Genomic DNA, 19,170 nt, shown 5'->3' on the forward strand with positions numbered 1-19,170 from the left:
TCACTTGGAAAAAAGTCCCTACATTCTGGAATGTAATGACTTGAATAATAAAAAAATCCACATGACTTTCCCTCTAGCAGCCTAACTTCATCATGAAATGAATCACTATTCAGATGTCCTGTGTTTTCAGCTAGTCCATGTTTCTGTCATCAAGTCCTCACAGATTTGATTTCCTCTTCACCTCCACAAACTGAGCGCTGATCTAAATCTGTGCAGCTATTCATCTCGATGAGAGAGAAGTTTATCGCTCCAGCTGCGTGAAATGAGCCAAACAGCCCTACTGGCACTATACATAAACTTTTAAATGTTTGTGTATGCTGTTCATTATATGAAATACATTCATTCAATGCAGCTTCGTATGACTTTGTCATGAATAGCTCTAAGAAGTATTATGTGCTTTTCTTCATTGAGCAAAAAGTAAAATTGCCTATTGTTCACTTTTCTCTTGACTTGAATAAAAAGAATGAATGAGGTCTCAGTGCAAAATCCACATGGATGCTTATTGGTGTAACTGCAAGTATTTAAAGCAATAATTTTCTGCAGTCAACTGAAACCAAACGAACAATTGGCAGAAAAGCTCAGCTGTGTGTTTTGTGTGCATACAAAAGCCCTTCATGTTGATGTTTTTGGAGCATATATTTAGTGCAAAGCTGTATTTACTGTGTGTACAGTTCAGCATAATTGTGTAGCCCAAGGAAGGAAGGGATATAGTGAGGGAAGGGAAGTGAAAGAAAGAGGGGAAAGAAACCTACATATTACATTTAGCTCAAAATAAAAAGAAAATAAAATTCCCAATGGAAAAACCAAGCTGTGGTTTCTAGGAAACTGTGCTTTGGTATTCAGGCCTACTGCCACAGGTATCTAAAATTTTAGGCTTCTTTTTATTATAGTGTCATTTTAAGAGTGAGGTTATTCATTTTTGCCATTTGATTCACACGTGGCTGTATATTTTCCAACAACGTGTGCATCTCAGAGGGACAGTTCACACAAAAGTTGTTCAAGCTGTTGAACAATTTTCTGTGCAACTGTATTCACACCATTGTTTATAAAGGGAAAAAATCACAAAACCCCCATCAAACAGTTACATAAAAGTAGTCCATACTACACATGCTGTATATGTCAAGACATAAGTTGTGAAAACTATGTCACACCTGGTTAAAGGGCCGTTTAAACTACAACGTTTTCAGCCAAAAACGGGAAACTTTGTGTGCGTTCAGCCTGTTAATTTACACGGTAACAGTGTTTTGGGGACTGAAAAAGCATATTTTGGAAAACGGGTTTCAAAGTGCACGTTTTTAAAACACCGCTGTTATCGTTTCCATGTAAACACCCAACACGGGAATCTTAAAAAAATGCCGGATATGTGTAAAAGCAAATCGTTTGAAAACATTGTTGTGTACTTTTGAAAAACGCAAGGGAAAAACGTTTCATTTTTTGACTATATTGTTGTCATATAAACGTAGACTGAGACACACTGACATGGACATCAGTAATCCAATAATTTACCTTATTATGAAAACGACATTGTTGTCCATGTTTGAGTTCTAAGTGTTTTAGACCTTAGATCTTATAACGTCAGTTTTGACATATCACCCACTGAAAAGTGATGATAGGAAACTTGGATTGGGAAATTAATAGGATCTAACTTTAATTTAATAAAATTTTCCCTACAATTCTCTACATAATTTAACATATGCCATTCACAAAAAGAAAAATTTACATGATTTTACATAAGTAATATTGGAGAGTAGGAGGAGATGAGCAGTGATTTATAGATCTGACTCATTACTCTTGTTTATTGTGGTTAATGCACTGGATTTTAATAATTAGTGCTTCTTGTGGCTCATATTGCTCTTTATAAAGTCCATCATGGTTATATTCATATTATACACCTTCATAAAGAAAACATTAAAATCTTTATACAGGATCTGATTTTGTTGCTGCTTCCCCATTCAAGTCAGTTTTTGATACAGACTGAGACATAATTTTACATATAAATCTACTTTACAGTTGTATTATAATATTATCATATAATAAGGGGTGGGGGAAGTCATTTTGGCATAGCATTACAATAATTTGCCTGGCAATGTTGTATCAAGACACAGATGCCAAGTATTGATGTTGTATCAGGGCCTGAATTTTGGCAAGGGATTGTATGCACATAATTATGATTTCTGCAGGCTCAGCGTGTATAATGCAGGACAACAGATTACATCAATAATTTGAAATCTTTCTGTCAAACTCTACCACATCTTTTTCACTCTCTTTCTCTCTGAGCCGTGTGTAAAGGAAGCACATTCTCATGCAGTATATATCTGATCTTGCATCAGTCGGAGAAAGCTAAATGAACAAAATGCTTAATAAATAGTGTCACGTTTATCTTCCTCAGGGTGTTTCTAAGGTGGTTTCTTAAAAAAAAAAAAATTGCATGTACAATCATACGAGGAAGGGATTTTTATTTTTTAATAAGGAGTGGATAGATATGGAGATGAATATCTAAGATAAACAGACTGAGTAATGTATCATATTAGATGCAGATATTAGAACAGATGTAAACAAAGTTTTCCTTTGGCAACATTTGGATTTGAATACATGTTATTGCCATACTCAGCTGGCTCAAAATACTTAAAATCCCAATAATATTGTATGTGTATGTATAATCTGGGACTGATATTTGAATTTTACTCTGGGAATAGACAGAAAATTGTGAAAGTGTTTAAAGAAACAAAGTGCTCTATTGCAGACATTTTCCCTGTAGCAGAAAGCACTCTGTTTGGGTCTCTCTCTCTCTCTCTCTCTCTCTCTGCGGGAAGTGGTCTGTGAGGTTTGCTTAAGTCTTGTTTGTTTAATTAGTTCAGCTGTTTCGTCTCAGTTATTTTCCTCACTATTTATTCCTATACTGTGGTACTTTACACACTTGAGCGGTGCCCCAAATACACATTTAAATACACAATAAGACATGTTCACATTATTCCCATATGGGTGGATTAAAACAGGTCATTTTGATTGTGGTCAGATACTAAAACTAACACAGAACACAACTCTGTTCGTTATTATGAGCAGATGTATTTTGGTCCATCCGACTCCCAATATTTTCCCATTTTTAAAGTCAGTAGTTACTGATTTTTATGCACAGTGACACAAGCGAAGAGAAAACCAACTTGACATGTTTATCCTTGTTGATATAGTTCATAACTTGATGACCAGTTCACAAAGAAGGGATTTTCTGTTAGTTTTTAAACAATCAGACGTCTTATTTCTGTTGGACAAATGATAAAAAAAGGAATACAAATGGTGGGTTGGGCTCTTTTGACTTGCAACACTTTCAGAACCCTAACAACATGCTAACAGCTACTTGGAACACCTTAGCAACCACATAGAAACCGTCACAACTGGCTACAACAGCCTAACAGTACATTAAAGGGTCCTGAAACCCCAAACTACTTTCTCTGAGATTTTGGCAGAGGTGTTTGTGTTGCATATCATAGAAGACAATGTTAGCATCCAATAATTTTAACTGTTGGAGAAAACTATAAGTTATTTTCATCTTCCGGGTTTAAAATCTGCAACGTGTTGACGTCACGATATGTCACAAAACAATGGACTATAGTACATCGATGACACATCTATTAAATTATTCATGAGACTGCATGTTCTTATCCTATGAGAAGACACTTCACTTAATTATTCACAACAGCATGTGTTGATTTGCTATGACCGACGTTTCAGACTGTGGGATGACATCGCACATATTAACTGAGAGAAACGTTCATGGATCGAAGAGGAGTTATTGTTTTTGCTTTGTAATAAGAGTTCGGTTCAAACACGATTCATTCACTTTGTGTGCATAACCGTTTTTCCATCAAAAGGCTTATATAAATGCTATTCTGCGGGAAAACAGCGGACTTGGCAACACTGAGGTGATGTAAAAGAGGAAAGCAAGCATTGAGACCAAACCACTGGGAGGCAAGGGAGGGGGAGACTCCAAATATTTCTAAACTTAAAATGCATTATTGCCCAGTATGTGTTTTTTTTTTTACTAATTACAAAATTATTTGATTGGGGTGGGGTCCTGTCTCCCCAGTCCTATTGTGGACTTCCGCATTTGATTCGATGTGTTCATTATAGGGCTGTAGTCAACCAAACAAATGCTTAGTCGACCAAAGTCCTGTCCTGCGCAATGACCAATCGACTAAAAAAAAAAAAAATGTTTTGCATTTTTATTGAACATTTATTAAATTATGAGCTTTTGTAAAACAACAACGAAAAAACATCAATAATACATAAAACTATAATAATAATTATACAATTCCTTGAAAATTAAGTGATTTTGTTTTTTACTGCAAAGTGAGGAACTCCTAGTCCTAGGTCTATAGAGACCGGGCAGCATTTACGCACAGCTGCAGGGAGTGGCCTGCACACCTAACCAACTCCACGTCTGGCCACTGACCAGATCCCTTCATTAATTCCACCGAGAGAACCATGTTGGCATGGTTCCGTTACCAGTGACACCCGCTTCTCTGGTGGAATGTGGTAAGCGTTCGAGACTTGATTGAGTCGCACAGCGATATTTTCTCCCATGTGCTTTGTTTCTAACACAACGCTATTCATTTTCCAGTCTGAATCGATAAAACGGGCCGTAACTATCATGTATGCCTCCATTCTAACCAAAGGCCACAAATCAGTTGTGAGGCCTACAGCCTCCGAGGATTGGAGAAAGGTTAACTGGTTTACATCTACTTTAAGTCCATCAAACCACGAACGTAGCGCACGCATGACAGTCTCCCGTGCTGGCACAGTATATCTTGGCTCGATGATTTTAAACATGTTTTTAAAGATTTCTTGGATATTTTGTCGACTAAAGCCAAACAAGTAGCGTTCTAACTGATTTAATACAGTAAATCTACCTATATTCCTTACTGAGCGCGAAGCAGCAGTGCAGCCAGCCACAGATGCGGTTCCCGAGTGTTCACGTGGTGGGCTAAACTGTGGCGCTGTTATAAAATAGCCTAAATGAAAGCATTTAAAGTTTGGGATAAAACATAGGCTAATTATATTTAGAATACTGTAATATATAACTGTCAATAAAGGAATAAATATCAAGGAGTAAATCAATGAAAATTTCTTTATAGGTGAAAAAAAAAAAAAAAATGCAACTGGTCGACCAATGAGAATGTCAGTCGACCAAGACGGCATCGACCGATTAGTCGACTAAACGACTAAAGTTGACAGCCCTAGTTCATTACCTGTCTAGCGATGTGTGTTTATGTTAAAATATATTAAAAAACAGTTTGTCTTTTCAAATCTTCTGTCACGTTGGCTCGTGTGGTTTGTGTTTCATGCTTCAGAAATATGACGTTATTCCCGTTAAGGGAGCATAGTGAGTGCCGATGCTCCCTAGTTTTTGTGGAGCACTGTGGGATTTTTCAGGGAGCGAACGTTCGAGTGTGCTGGAAGGATTTCATGACTGAGACATCCCTTAAATTGGCCGACTCCTGGATCCGTTCCCTGACTACTGAACAAGGGAACTGAATGAGACGCAACCTTAGCAACTTAGCAACTCTCAAAACACTCACATTTGCCCACAACACCCAGGCAGCATTCTGACAGCAAGTATGAACAATTTAGCAACACTCACAGCTTGGAACAGCTTAGTAACTGTATCACAACGCTCATATTCACCCACAGTGCCTAAACAACAAAAAAAGTGTTGACCGCTACTGACGTTAAATTAATATAACCCAACCATAAACTTGTTGTATTTACAATGATTTAGTCCCATCGTTTGGCACTCACAGGTAGTGAAATGAGTTCACAACAACACACACACTCTCAACAACAGCCGATGTGGGGTTTCCTCTCGCCCTCAGATGGAAATGAAAAACTCCGAGATGGCTTATTACACGGTTGTCTCTGAGGCCGTCAGATATGTTGCTAAAGCCACAGCTGGGAGTCAGTGCAGCATAATGACAACAACATCACAGAAACTGTGTTTAAGGTCAGCGAGCTGTGAAGTCCTGTGTACTGCAGTCAGATGAGCTACAGTACATACACTGCACTTAATTATCAGTCTTACTGCTAACTGTGTGTGTGATTAAATCCCCCGGGACTTTAACAGCATTAACCTTGCTCTGGATGTCATCTGAGTTGTCAGGTTAGGTATGTTAGTGTCCTCTCAGAGGTATTAAACAAGGCTTGTTTTTGCCCTGTAGTGTGTGTTATCAAGGGCTTTTCCTTTGAAACTCAGCTTCGAATGAAAAACGTTTCTATGTACCGTGTCCACTCAAACACTCCTTTAATCGGCCCTCAGTGGACTGCTCTTAAACTTTGTTTATGCAACTCGATAGCCTCCATTTGTCTGGTTTGCTTCAACACTCAAATGGCAAAGTGTGTCTCCTCGGCCTCATTGTGCTCAGTCAGCCTGCTGATTCAATTTTTTTTAATTTTATTTAAAAGTTTAGTTTTTCACTCTTTTACTCCTGCAGTTCAGAGGCTTCTCAAGTTGAAGCATGTGAGGATGTTTCCCTCCTAAAACTAAATTTGGATGTGTGAGGAAGTGGTGTTTTTAACTAATCTGGTTTGTTGCACTTTGCTGTTTTAACTGCTCTCTTAGCCTGGTGTTTAATTAGTCCGGTCTTTCAGCTTGACTGACTTATTACTGTTTTTACTGTATTTATTTTAATCAAATAAGTGCAGCCTTGGTGAGTTGAAAAGATGAAAACATTAAAGAGCCACACAGATGGGAAATCAAAAATTACCTGTATTACAGTGTAGGATGTAGCTGTCCATCAGTGTAAACAATGTGCAAAGTAATTAAACCAAAAAGTACACAATTTATAATTGGCTTCTAAAGTAAGGAGTCGACTATGAATCGCTGAAACGAGTCGTTATAGATTTCAAATCTTTTGCCAATCTCTATGTACGTCACTAGGAGCACTTTGCATAATAATCTCCACCTACCGTGTTGGGAGAAACGGATCTCTGACCTGCCCCCCCCACACACACACACAGACGCTCTGGTTGGTGTGATAGCATCATGTCGAGGAGACAGTGTGTTTTTAATTGTAAAGGCAAGTTTGTTTTATTTTCACTGCCAAAGAATGAAGATCAGAAGAACCAATGGCTAAAATTCATTTTTACCACAATACCAGAGCAGTACAACAAATCCTTGTTGTGTTCACAACATTTCACTGATGACTGCTTTTCTAATCTCGGTGAGTACAGCGGGATTTTCAAAGCGTTTGGCCATAAAAGATGGTTCATTACCAACTTTATTTAGACCAACGAGCATCTCCGAATCACAACGCAAAGTATGATTATAAAGTTATGTGTCTGTTTTCTCCTGAGCGTGTAAGTGTAAGTGTAACTCCTTGATTACTCAACGAAGAGACATGAGAGAGATATCTATAGAAAGCTTGACATGTCTACTTTAAAACTAAACAAGTGCTGCTGAAAACAGATATTCTGTGATAAAGTAATCCATATGAAAATAACGCGATGTCTGTTTTTCACGTCTCCCTTCATTATATCTAATGTGACTACGCCCCCGCGCTGAACGTGCTATTCAGATTCAAACTGAAGCGCGCAGCTTGAATACACACACAGAAGAAAAAGCAGCGAGACTGTTCAAGTTTTTTATTTTACTGTTTGCTTCGCGATGAGAGGAATAAGACATAATTCACCCCAAAAAGATGCTAACGCATAGTTTACCATGAAGTTGTGTGAGGAACAACCAATCAAACCTGACTATGTTAGTTGACCAATCAGAACACAGTATGCTACCGAAAGGTGGGGTTTAAGGAAACTTAATCTTTTGAACAGCTTCGCGCGAACCGTTTGGGGATCTCTGAGAATTGAGGTAATTTTAAAATGATATTTTGACAAAATGACAATGTTTTTTAACCTTGGATGGATTTAAACCTAATGTACAGGATTTATAAACAGTGATAGGAAGCTTAGAATTTTCATCTTACTGTCTCTTTAAGACAATGTATTGACCCTAAACTTGAATGGTCAGATGTGAACTGATATTGGCAAACACTCTTGAGCTTTTTGTTTGGGACAGTAATAGTGGAAATATGCATAGAGCAGTTTTTATTATTATATCGTATTACATTATTATGAAGTAACTTACGTAAGTATATGTGTGAGAGACCATGTGAATTTTAGAGAGAGAGAGTTAAGCACTGAGCTCTGGTTTAAAAGCAGTGCAGTTTGTCAGACACACAGTAACTTGCATAAGAGGGCTTTTATAAATCACAATGTTGTGTGCTATTAAAGTCTAGTCATCTATCATTCTGTTGCTGTACTGTAGCCTTATCCTCTGGTAAACATGGATACTGTCCCACCTACCAGTGTGTGTGTGTGTGTGTGTGTGTGTGTGTGTGTGTGTGTGTGTGTGTGTGTGTTTGTGGATCTGGAGTGGAGCGAGGCATTACATAACAGTGTGGAGGAAAACAGGCGGAGACTAACTGGGTGTGCTGGGAGGGGGTGGGACGGTTATAATTAGAGAACTGCTCAGAGAGAGAAAGAGAGATAACAGCATGCTCTGGTGCTGATATACATCACACAGGAGCCAGCCACATGGAGAAGAGCCGACAAGAGGAAAAAGAGTTGTGCAGCTGGAAAGTTTCAATCAGAGTTATATCATTATTTTTGAGAAAAGCCCCTTGAAAAAAAAAGTTATTATTCTTTATCATCGCTTTTTCATTTTATTTTTTGGGCTGTGCTACAGCCTCAACATTACCAAACAAACAAGAAAACAATAAAGGAATTTACATATATTATGTGTTTGTATATTTAGATTGTCTTTATTGTATATAGGCCAGTAATGAATATTCAGTCATTTATGTTGATTTTTACATTAATCTGACTCTCACTTCATTTTAAATTCACTAATAATCTAATAACACTATTAATTGCAATCTTTGTCCAACCAACCAATCTATCAATCTGTACATTATAATGATGGGATGACTACGTTTACTTGTTGCATTTGAAACTTGCTAAAATATTATTTGATTAATTTATTTGTATATATTTTTCTGAAGTACAGCAAAAACAGTGATATTGTGAAATAGTACTTTATTTTACTTAGTTTATTTCTGAGATGTAAAGCCAATTTTTCAGCATCATTACTCCAGTCTTCAGTTTCAGACAATCCTTCAGAAAAATATAAATAAATAAATGGTAAAAAAAACAATAGTTTTGTGTAAACTGCAATACATTATTTCCAGAGTTCTTTGATGAATAGAAAGTTCATAACAACAGCATTTATTTCAAATAGAAATCTGTCTTTACTGTCACTTTTGTTAATGTTAATGCTACCTTTTGAATAAGTCTTTAAAAATAAAATAAAAAGATGAAAACCTTTTAAATAGTATAAAACTTTATTATTGCATATTTATTGGCCATAGCTTATCAGTATTGGACAGAATTACGTTATTGGTGCATCTATGTAAATAATTCATTACTTTAAATTAGTTACTGGCAAATTGTTAAATTGACAGCTCTTAGAAAAAACAGCTAAGCTACACAGAAGAGAGACCTGCGCTCAAAAAACTTCAGTGTCAATTCAATTCAGTGACAAATGAATAGTACATCTCTGCTTTACCCATACGTCCTGCAACATCTTACTGTGTTTAAGTGGATCTTAATGGATCATAACACACTGCCAGATCTCATCCGTGATCATCCGTCCATCAGCACTGAGTGAGGAGGGATGGGGGAGGTGTAGCGCCCCTCCGCTCTCGGGAGAAAGTGTGGGATGGAGTGAAAATGAGGGGCTGAATGGGAGAGAAGGGTCGCGGGGGAGGAAGACAAATGAAAACACATGTCAGAGAGAGAGAGAGAGAGAGAGAGAGATCATGTATGAAACACTCACTTCTCACATGGAGCTGCAAACCTTTCAAATCTTAACGTGCTCCAGAAGTGAATAAAAGAAAACACTGGCCGCTTTCTAACTCCGCCAAGGTCAAACGCGGTGGACTTTAGAGCGAGAAGCAAACATGCTTCCCACACACTGTATTCAACGGCCTTCTCTGGTTGACACAACAAGGACAGCTGGCCCACATTTGTAACACCAAAATGTAGAAGAAAGGGCATTCAGGTGTATCCTGGCACACTACTTGAATAACTAGCTCAGATGACTGGTTCTCATGCGTACGTGTGATCTGAGGTCAGGCCGTGGGACTGCAGTTTTGACCCTCACGCTGACCCGCTCTTCTCGCAGCAGCTTTGAGCTATTCCTGATAACCAAGAGTGGACGTGCCTGGAGCAGTGTGTTTGAAAGGAATATTATGGGTTATTTACAAGCGAGGTATACATCTTTGATATGCTGTGGATTATAATTTGCAATCATGTCAAAGCTGCCTTCAGTTTGTTCAAATGTGGCCCCAACCACAAATAAATGCTCAAAACATGGTATTGGAGATACTGGGCTGTATGATATTGGAATTTATCTTATTTTATTGTAATTTGTAATTGTTCAGATTTTAAGATTGTAGATATTTAGATATTTTTTATACATAAAGTGGATGATTTTAAATAGCTTTATTTTGAAAATTAATTGCAAAAAATCTTAATCTTTGCAAAAAAAAAGATTTGACCATTTAGTCTGCTTAAACCCCACTAAATTCTTACAAGCAACTTATATCTGAGTAAATATGAGTTTAGTTTGTATGTACAAACTGATAGACAAGTCAAAATAAAAGTAAATAAAATTAATGTCATACAAGGGTCCTGAATCAACAGTCAGGACAACATTGTGAAGAAAATTGTAGTTCTGTGTCACACAAGGGATTGAGTGTCTTCAACACACCACAGGAAGAGAATGTGTGTGTAGGTCTGTGTGTGTAGGTCTGTGTGTGTGTGTGTGTGTGTGTGTGTGTGTGTGTGCGTGCGCTGCTAACTTTAGCATACCGCTCACATTGTTCAGTGCTTATTGTGCGCTTTTCTGCAGGCCAGCTAGCTTTCCTCTGTCTGGATCTCTGCCAAGCGGCGTGACATATCTGCTTCCTGAAAAACACAAACAGAGACAAACCAAACCAATGCATGAGGCTGCACAATGAAAGCATGCGCTGCAGGACGGCACCAAAATCTGACCACTAGTGAAAAGTCTGCGCTTTTGCATTTTGCTTTTTAATTAATAAAAATAACAACATAAAATATTAAAAGCATAATAATTTGAGGAAAAGTTTACATTGATAAGTTCAATTGGAGGAAAGTTGAAATACATATTGTTTTGTTCTTTTAAGGAAATTAATACATTTATCCAGCCAGGTTGCATTAAATTATGCAAAAGTAACTATTAAACCTCCAGAGTCAAAACCCATCAGAGCAATTTGAGGACACGGATCAGGTGTGTGTGTGTGTGTTTGTGTTTGTGTGTGTCTGTGTCGGTCATGCGGGGTGACAGCGCTTACCTTACACACAGCAACACACACAAACACACACACACACACACACACACACACAGGTTGGTTATAAATAGTGAGGTGACCCACATCCATGCAGTCCTGTAAACAGACACTCAGAGAGAGTGTGTCAGTCCTCAAAGATGAATATTATTTGTTCACTTTCTGACCACAAACACAGAAGACTCATTCACTTCATATTTCTCACATTTCCTTCCTTTTAATTGTTTGGCTCTTCCTTCATGCTACACAGCTGAACAGGTTTGGGGTGTTTCTTGTAGGTCCCTTCAGAATTCAGCCTTGCATCACAACAATAAATTACATTTTAAAATATATTACTATATTACTGCATTGTAATGATATTTATTATATTTTTGTTCATATTTATTTTAGATGTAAAACATGTTCTTGTTAATAATAATTTAGATGTATTAATGTACCTGAAATGATTATCTTATAACATGATAATAATAATAATAATAATAAACTTTATTTTATAAAGCACCCTGAGCAGCTCTTTCTCTCTCTCTCTCTCTCTCTCTCTCTCTCTCTCTCTCTCTCTCTCTCTGTCTCTCTCTCTCAGTAAGTTGCTGGCTTCACTCCAGCCAATAGCAGCTGTTTGTCAGTAATGGAGCTGCTCTCTGGAGTGCTATCAGGCAGGGCCTGTTCTGTTTACTTGAGCTTCTATCAGTGAGCATGTGTAGCCAGGCCTTGGTTAGAGGGGAAACCACACACACACACACACATACTGTAGAGCAGGCCAGCAGGGCGGAGACTGAAGCTTGGGGGCGTGGGAGTTAAAGTTGTGCTTCTCACTGCCTGCTCCATCCTGCACAAACACACACACACACAAAACCTTTCATATTCAAATATATGATAACAATTAATTACATTTATATAGCACTTTTCTGCTTTTTTTAAGCACTCAAAGCACTCTACATTGTGAGAGGTACCTTCTCTTCCACCACCAGTGAGCAGCACCTTAACACATAACAGCTTCTACACAAATGAAGGGTCCTCAATATATCTGTACACTCAGACTGATCTGTATGACCACACACAGTTCTCCATGAGGTCCTCTGAATAAGCTTCATCCAAACCCGATTAAGTCACATGGAGTCATTGATAATCTGACCGTTAAAGGTCAGTCTGCAGACTCTCGCATGCATTTTTTTTAATCTGCAATGACAATTACTATGAAAAAAGTGCATAATGTTTAAAATAATGTTTATAAACCATATATAATTAATAAAGTTGCTTAAACAACTAGAAATATGTGTTCTGTACAAACGGCTTTTCCACACTGATGCTCTCGTTGTCCACAATATATTGAATGAACAATGTAGCATTGCCGCATAGTGGGTTCAACTGGATAGACTAACAGTAAGTTGTCTTTAATTAATTAATTAATTATTTAGATAGATAGATAGTGTTTTCTCTCTCGCTAGGGGACACTTGATATTTAATGTTTTACTATTTTGTCTAAATTAATAAAATAAAAAAACCACCACAAAAAAACCTACAAATATTTTTAATCATAATAATTTTGGCATAACGAGATAAGTGTTATTAAATTATTAGTCTATTTATATTAGCCTGGTAATACCAGACTCTGCTACTTCACTTTGCTTCGTAGACAGAGTCTGGAATGGCATAATAGAGAAGTGTTTTCTCTCTCGCTAGGGGGCGCTTGTCTGAAGTTTAAAATCATTGGTTACCCGTAAGCCAATCAGATACGTTTAGTTATGACGTATGTTATGCCCCTGTACAGCCGCATCGAAGCACAGACATCATGCATCGAACTCAAATCTATGACTGAACTTCCACTGTAAACCTGTTGTTAAACATTCTTCTTGTTCTGGCTTCAGTTTGAAAAAGAGTTGAATGTTCTCCATAACAGAGCGAATTGCATCCCGTGTCTCGTTTCCCATTTCCACGGTCGTTTCGGTTTTCGATTTCTCTAACCTACAATGTAAAACTCGGCGATTAGCATCTACGTCACGGCTCTCAGCCCGCCCTCTGCTCGTTGATTGGCCCGGCTGTTTCCAGACCGGTGGCAAACAGAAAGCTCTGACGCTGTATCAGACTGAGTACAGAAGCGAAATGAAATTGAGCGGAAGTAGGAAGTCTGACGTAGTCAGGCTAGCAACAAATGCCTTGTTTGCAATGAGTTTTATTGGTTTTGTCTGGTGGTCCCAGGAGACGCCATGTGTGATGGAAATGTTACACCCCTTAACATACTGTATGTTAAGTTAAGGGGCTTAACATATCCATCACACGCTTGAGATATTCGGCCAATCACAATGCACTGGATAGCTGACCAATCAGAACACACTTCACTTTTCAGACTGATGAGTCTTGTAAAAATGTATGTTTCAGAAAGTCAGGGCATAGAGGAGAAATAAGAATGTTTTTTTTTTTTAACCTTAAACTGCATAAACACATTTCATTACTCCAAATACACAAAAATAATGTTTTTTAGCAACATTATATTACCCCTTTTAACTGACCTGTCCAACAATGAACTCACGAGACGTCTGAATTGGTAAATAAAAAAAAATCTGTAACACTTTACAATAATGTTCTATTTATTAAACTATTTAACTACATTATTTAACATATACTATTACTTAACTGCACTTCTACAACATTGTTAATTTCAACATTTTGGCATAAGCCTTCATTGTTGAAATCAAATGTTGTACAGTATTTGTTAACATAGTTAATGCATAGTTACTGTGAAGTAACATTGCCAAACAATGGACAGCTGTGTTTTTATAAACTAAGATAAACAAAGATTCCTTAATATAGTAACAAAAGTATTGCTCTTGTTAAGTTCATGTTAGTTAATATGTTAACAATACAAACCATATCCTAAAGTTACAAACAAATAATTTACTCTAATTGAAATAATACTCTGATGTTTAAATCATTTAAAATGAGAATTTTAGTGTGCTCAGCCCATTTTTGTTTGTAAGGAAAAATTAGATGTCCGATCTACCCCAAACTTCACACGTTTGATAAGACTCTGAACACACGTCCATGCTCATATTCGGTTATAGTCATAGCGCCACCTCCTGGCAACAGGAAGTGACATGTTTAACACTGTTATGGACCCCTCGCAACATATTAAAAAACATCAGCAAGTATTAAATAGGCTGAAAACATGCTAAAAGCATGCTGGCGACACTTAGCTAATTTGCTAAATTATGCTATTAATACAAAGAAACAGGAACTTGATGGAGCTCATGTATGCAATGTCCAATCTGCCCCAAACTTCATACGTTTGATTAGAGTCCTGGCCTGCAGACATCTACGTGCCGTTATTCAGTTATTGTCATAGTGCCACCAGCTGGCAGCAGGAAGTTTGGCATATATAAATGACTTTGACATATTCCTTCTATATTTACCACTTTAAATACATATTGCCCACAGCTCGCTGTTTTCCTAAAGCCATTGGGTGGCTGTGAGCCCGGGTGCGAGGGCCCTTTCATCCAGCTTTAATTATTGATTGTAATGATGTTCTAATTGGCTGTTTTTATTTTTTTAATTGATTTCCGGTTTGTAATCAATGCCTAACAAAGGTGGCATGATGGAAATGTATTTATTTTTTAGTCAGCATTTACTCGCTTTCATTTTTTTTAAATTTTCTTCCATAGAGCACAAGGGATCATTTTTTGAAGAATATCCTGGTCAGTTTCTTCATAATTAATCTGAATAAAGACTGGTGCTGTTAGGTGGTCTATACAACTTCAATTTCAGTCGTTTTTCACACACAAACCTATCATATGACTGCAAAGGGCTTGGAAATATAGCACATTAGTTGTATGAACCACAATTATTATACTTTTATGATACCTAGCTTCATTCCTCATTCACTTTCATTATAATAAAAAGGAAAAATTTTTGTCACACAGGTTTGGAATGGCATAAGGATGTGAAAATTATAGTCACATAGGTGGGTGAATTGCCCTACAGTCGTAGTAAATGTAAGAAATTTGACGGTCACGGTTAAGAAAAAGTACTACTTTCAGTGAGTTTTGCTTTTGGATCAAACAGAAATCTTTGGTTGTGTTCCCAGACGTCTCTCACCAGAATCCACTACAAAAGAATCTGTTTCCAAAAAGCCACCTCAAAACTGTCATCACAGCATCGTAACAATGGCACATAACTGTAACACAACACAAACCACAGCTGCTTACACTCAGCTAATATAACCTAGCGCTAACCGAGAGAAAAACCCCAAATGGAGATGCTCTTCAATCATAATGTTTTCTTCATTTCCTCCGAGTTGGAGGAATGTGACCATAGACGTGTAAGTTTATTTCTGACAGGAGTATAAATGAGCCCTGCGGCCAGACGGTCACTAAATTCCCTGGGTTTTCATGACCGTTTTTACAGTTGCAGTCCACTGCAAATCAACATGCCGCAAAACTAGACGTGTAGACGCTAGATTATGTTGTTCTGCTCACTTAAAATCTGGACACTGTGTCACACAGGCCTGCAGATGCTGTCGAGCAGAGTGATTCGAGGATGTGGGTTAATTCATCACAGTTACTGGTGTAGCATTTCACACACACTTAAATTTGACTTTAATGCTGGAAATCTAGATTCCAGTAAGTCCCATTTATCTCTCACACACATTCACAGATTTGCTAAGCCCCTCTCGGCGTGTTTATGAATGCGTTTTGTGAATATGGTAACACATGAATCATACAGCTGAATGTGATAAAGAGCCTTTTCGGGAAAAGCGTGGAGAAGCGGGAAGGCAGGAAAGCAGTGTGAGAGAAACAGAGGGAGGAAAACGGTCAGAGAAACCAGTGCTGGTGCTAGAATCCGTTTGAGTCTCTGATATCCTTGCGCTCGTTCCCAAATCATTATGCGGACTTACTTTTGGGAGCTAAACTTACAAAATACTCACTAGAAGTCATTTAAATACACTCCTCCGATAAATTTACCAATCGAAAGGGAAACTCCTTCAAATGCATATTCAATAAGTTGAGTCGCAAAAATAACCATGTCCACACCTTTTCAGAGCTATTTCCCACTGTGTGTCTTTAGTAAATCCTTACAGTAGTTTTTTTAACACCAAATGAAGGTTTGCTCTGACGCAGGCTGATAGTAAATCTGGCCTTTTTTGGCTAAACAATTCATAAATACAGTAAAATGTACTATTTCATGTAATATAGGTATTGTTTTGAATCTGTATCATGTAAATCTGTAATGTAATTGTAATTAATTCCATATAAAAGCAGTCTAGTCATGTTCAAATTTAGATAGCTGAATGAGTTGTATGTGTGTGTGCATGTGTTTGTTGCTTTTAAATATAATTTGCCACATATATATTCTTATGCAAAACTAAAAAGACTGGCATAATCCACCTCCAGTGTGTTTTGATCAAGAGTGTCGGAAACAGAGGAATGCAAACATACACCTACATATTCATTCTGAATGTGTGCTCCACACACACAGTCTTTAATCAAACCAGCATAGTACCGTCATCTATAATGTGTGTCATTTTCTTTGCCTCTAGAAGCAGAAAGTTTCTCCTCTCCTCTCTTTTCAAAACCGAGCAGTTTTCTCTTTGCATGAATCTCAAAAAATTAGGCAGAACTTTATATTTGATTTATGTTCCTTAGTCTTGTCTGCTTCTAATCCACTACTTGCTTTTCTTTTCTTTTCTTTTCTTTTGCAGCGATAGACAGATTTTTGGAAGTTGACCCAGATAAAGGAAAGTTTGACAGCCCTGCCAAGTCTCTGGGCTTGGCTTTCAGAGCGACTCCAAACCAGTTTGCTCTGGTTGGGTTGCCAAAGCAGGCGGGGGGCAGAAACCCGGCATGTGTGTGTGTGTGTGTGTGTGTGTGTCAGGCAGAGGGAGTATATTTTATGAAATTATGAGGGAGTGTGAGTGGGATTTTTTTTGATTATATAACATAGGGACACAGCTTAGCCCTGTGTCTGTTTCTGTGCTCAGATCAGTGCTGCTGTGTTCAGGCCGGAGAAGAGGAGAATCTGATTCTCACCTAGTTCTCTAGCGTGGCTCAAAAATTGCATAATTATGAGTGTTGAAATATGTTGTTGGCTTTTAAGGAGTAGTTCACCACCAAAAAATGATTTCTCTCACTCTCATGTCATTCCAAATCCATACGATAGTTTTTCTGTTGGACAAAAAAAGAGGTTTAGCAGACCGTTCAGGCTGCACTTTTCCATACAGTAGAAATGATTGGGCACGAGGGTTGTCAAATGTCATTTCTTTTAAGACATAAAAGTATCCAAATGACTTTTGAGATACTCATACAAAAACTTTGTGTAATAAACAGACCAAAATAAAATTAATTATTCACTTATAATCAGATATGGCCATTATTGTAATAGTATTATTTGTATATTATTGTTTTTTTTTTTATATGTATTTATTATAATTAACAAATTAATTAACAAATAAGTACATTGAAATTACCAAAAAAAAAAGCACAATCATTTCGATTTGACCAGAGATGAATTTCTAACGTAACGTTTGTTTGATATTGTGTAGTTGTGTTTGTTGAATCAACGTGCCACTGATCGCCTTCGCACCAGTCCCATCTTGTGCAGTAATCTTATTTAAACATTTCTAATTTGCATAAATATTTAAATGTAATGTCTGTTAACACTCACTCCCTCTCCTCGCTCTCTGATCTCCCACAATCCCTCCGGTTTCCCTCTCTTTCACTGCAGTCCAATATAACAGCCATCAGTCATGTGCACGCAGTATACGTACACAGCCCGAAGCTGAATCACACTTGTGAGCAAGACCCTAAACAGTTAACAGAGCGTTTCATTCAGCCGCACACTAAACCCTGGTGTTGATTTACAAACACGAGTAAACTGTCTCCCACACACACGCTGAATAAATACAGTTGATAATGGAGCTGTGCTGTGTGGGCATATTACTGCGTGTTTATTACTGCGCTGGAATTTTCCATTACCCATGATGAGTTCAGCACAGTATGGAGCTGCGATACAGCAGAGAGAAGTGTTTACTGTGGGACTCGGCCTGCCGAACAGAGAAAACAGGCGCTCAGGCCGAGAGAGAGAGAGAGAGAGAGAGAGAGAGAAAGGCCCGGGCGGCCCACCTAACAGATGTGTGCCGTTTTATGTTGATGTGAGAGTGTGTTCTTAACATCTGTCTCTGCTTGACGTAATTGGTTTTAGTTGATCCAGGTCTTCAGATGTCAGTGATTTGTAAACTAATTTCTCTCTCTCTCTTTTTTTTAACAGGAGGCCTTCTGGTCTTGCTGATAAAGAGGTGATGGCCGCCACCGTCCTGACCACACTGTCCACCAGCCCATTGGTGCTCAACCCTTCCTGCAGTGCCTCAGGTTAAACATCGCTCTACTTCTCGCTTCGCTGATAGATCCCAGAGCGCTCAGGTTGAATGATGACTTGTCAAACAGGCTCTAAACCTTCACAAGTGCCCAAAAGCACTCCTGATTTCTCCATTTTGGCATTAATGAAGTGTGTAATTAGTGTGCCGCCAAACAGAGTTGCAAATATATAGTTGTTTTCGAACACAGTCCGTTCTATTTCAAACAGATAGTCACGCCCCCAACTCACGCCATTGGTTGAGCCAGTTATTATTAATCATGTATATGTAAAAAAAAATATATTATTCATTTTTTGGGAAGAAATTAATGGTTTTATTCAGCAAGGATGCATTAAATTGATCAGAAGTCACAGTGAAGACAATTATAAAGTTACAAAAGATGTCTATTTT

General features: G+C 37.8%; 1 protein-coding gene across 2 annotated transcripts in view; it reads left to right on the top strand.

Annotated features, from left to right (window-relative positions):
* The window catches only part of slc2a4rg (SLC2A4 regulator), a 56,960-nt gene that overhangs the window by 19,315 nt on the left and 18,475 nt on the right, over positions 1-19,170 (top strand). For both annotated transcript variants that reach the window (XM_026199371.1, XM_026199372.1), the window contains exon 3: positions 18,675-18,775. In XM_026199371.1, coding sequence (XP_026055156.1) covers positions 18,675-18,775 — 101 coding nt within the window. The remainder of the gene's footprint in view (positions 1-18,674; positions 18,776-19,170) is intronic.

The sequence above is a fragment of the Carassius auratus genome, chromosome 23, assembly GCF_003368295.1.
Source record: "Carassius auratus strain Wakin chromosome 23, ASM336829v1, whole genome shotgun sequence".
NCBI classification, from domain to species: Eukaryota; Metazoa; Chordata; class Actinopteri; order Cypriniformes; family Cyprinidae; genus Carassius; species Carassius auratus.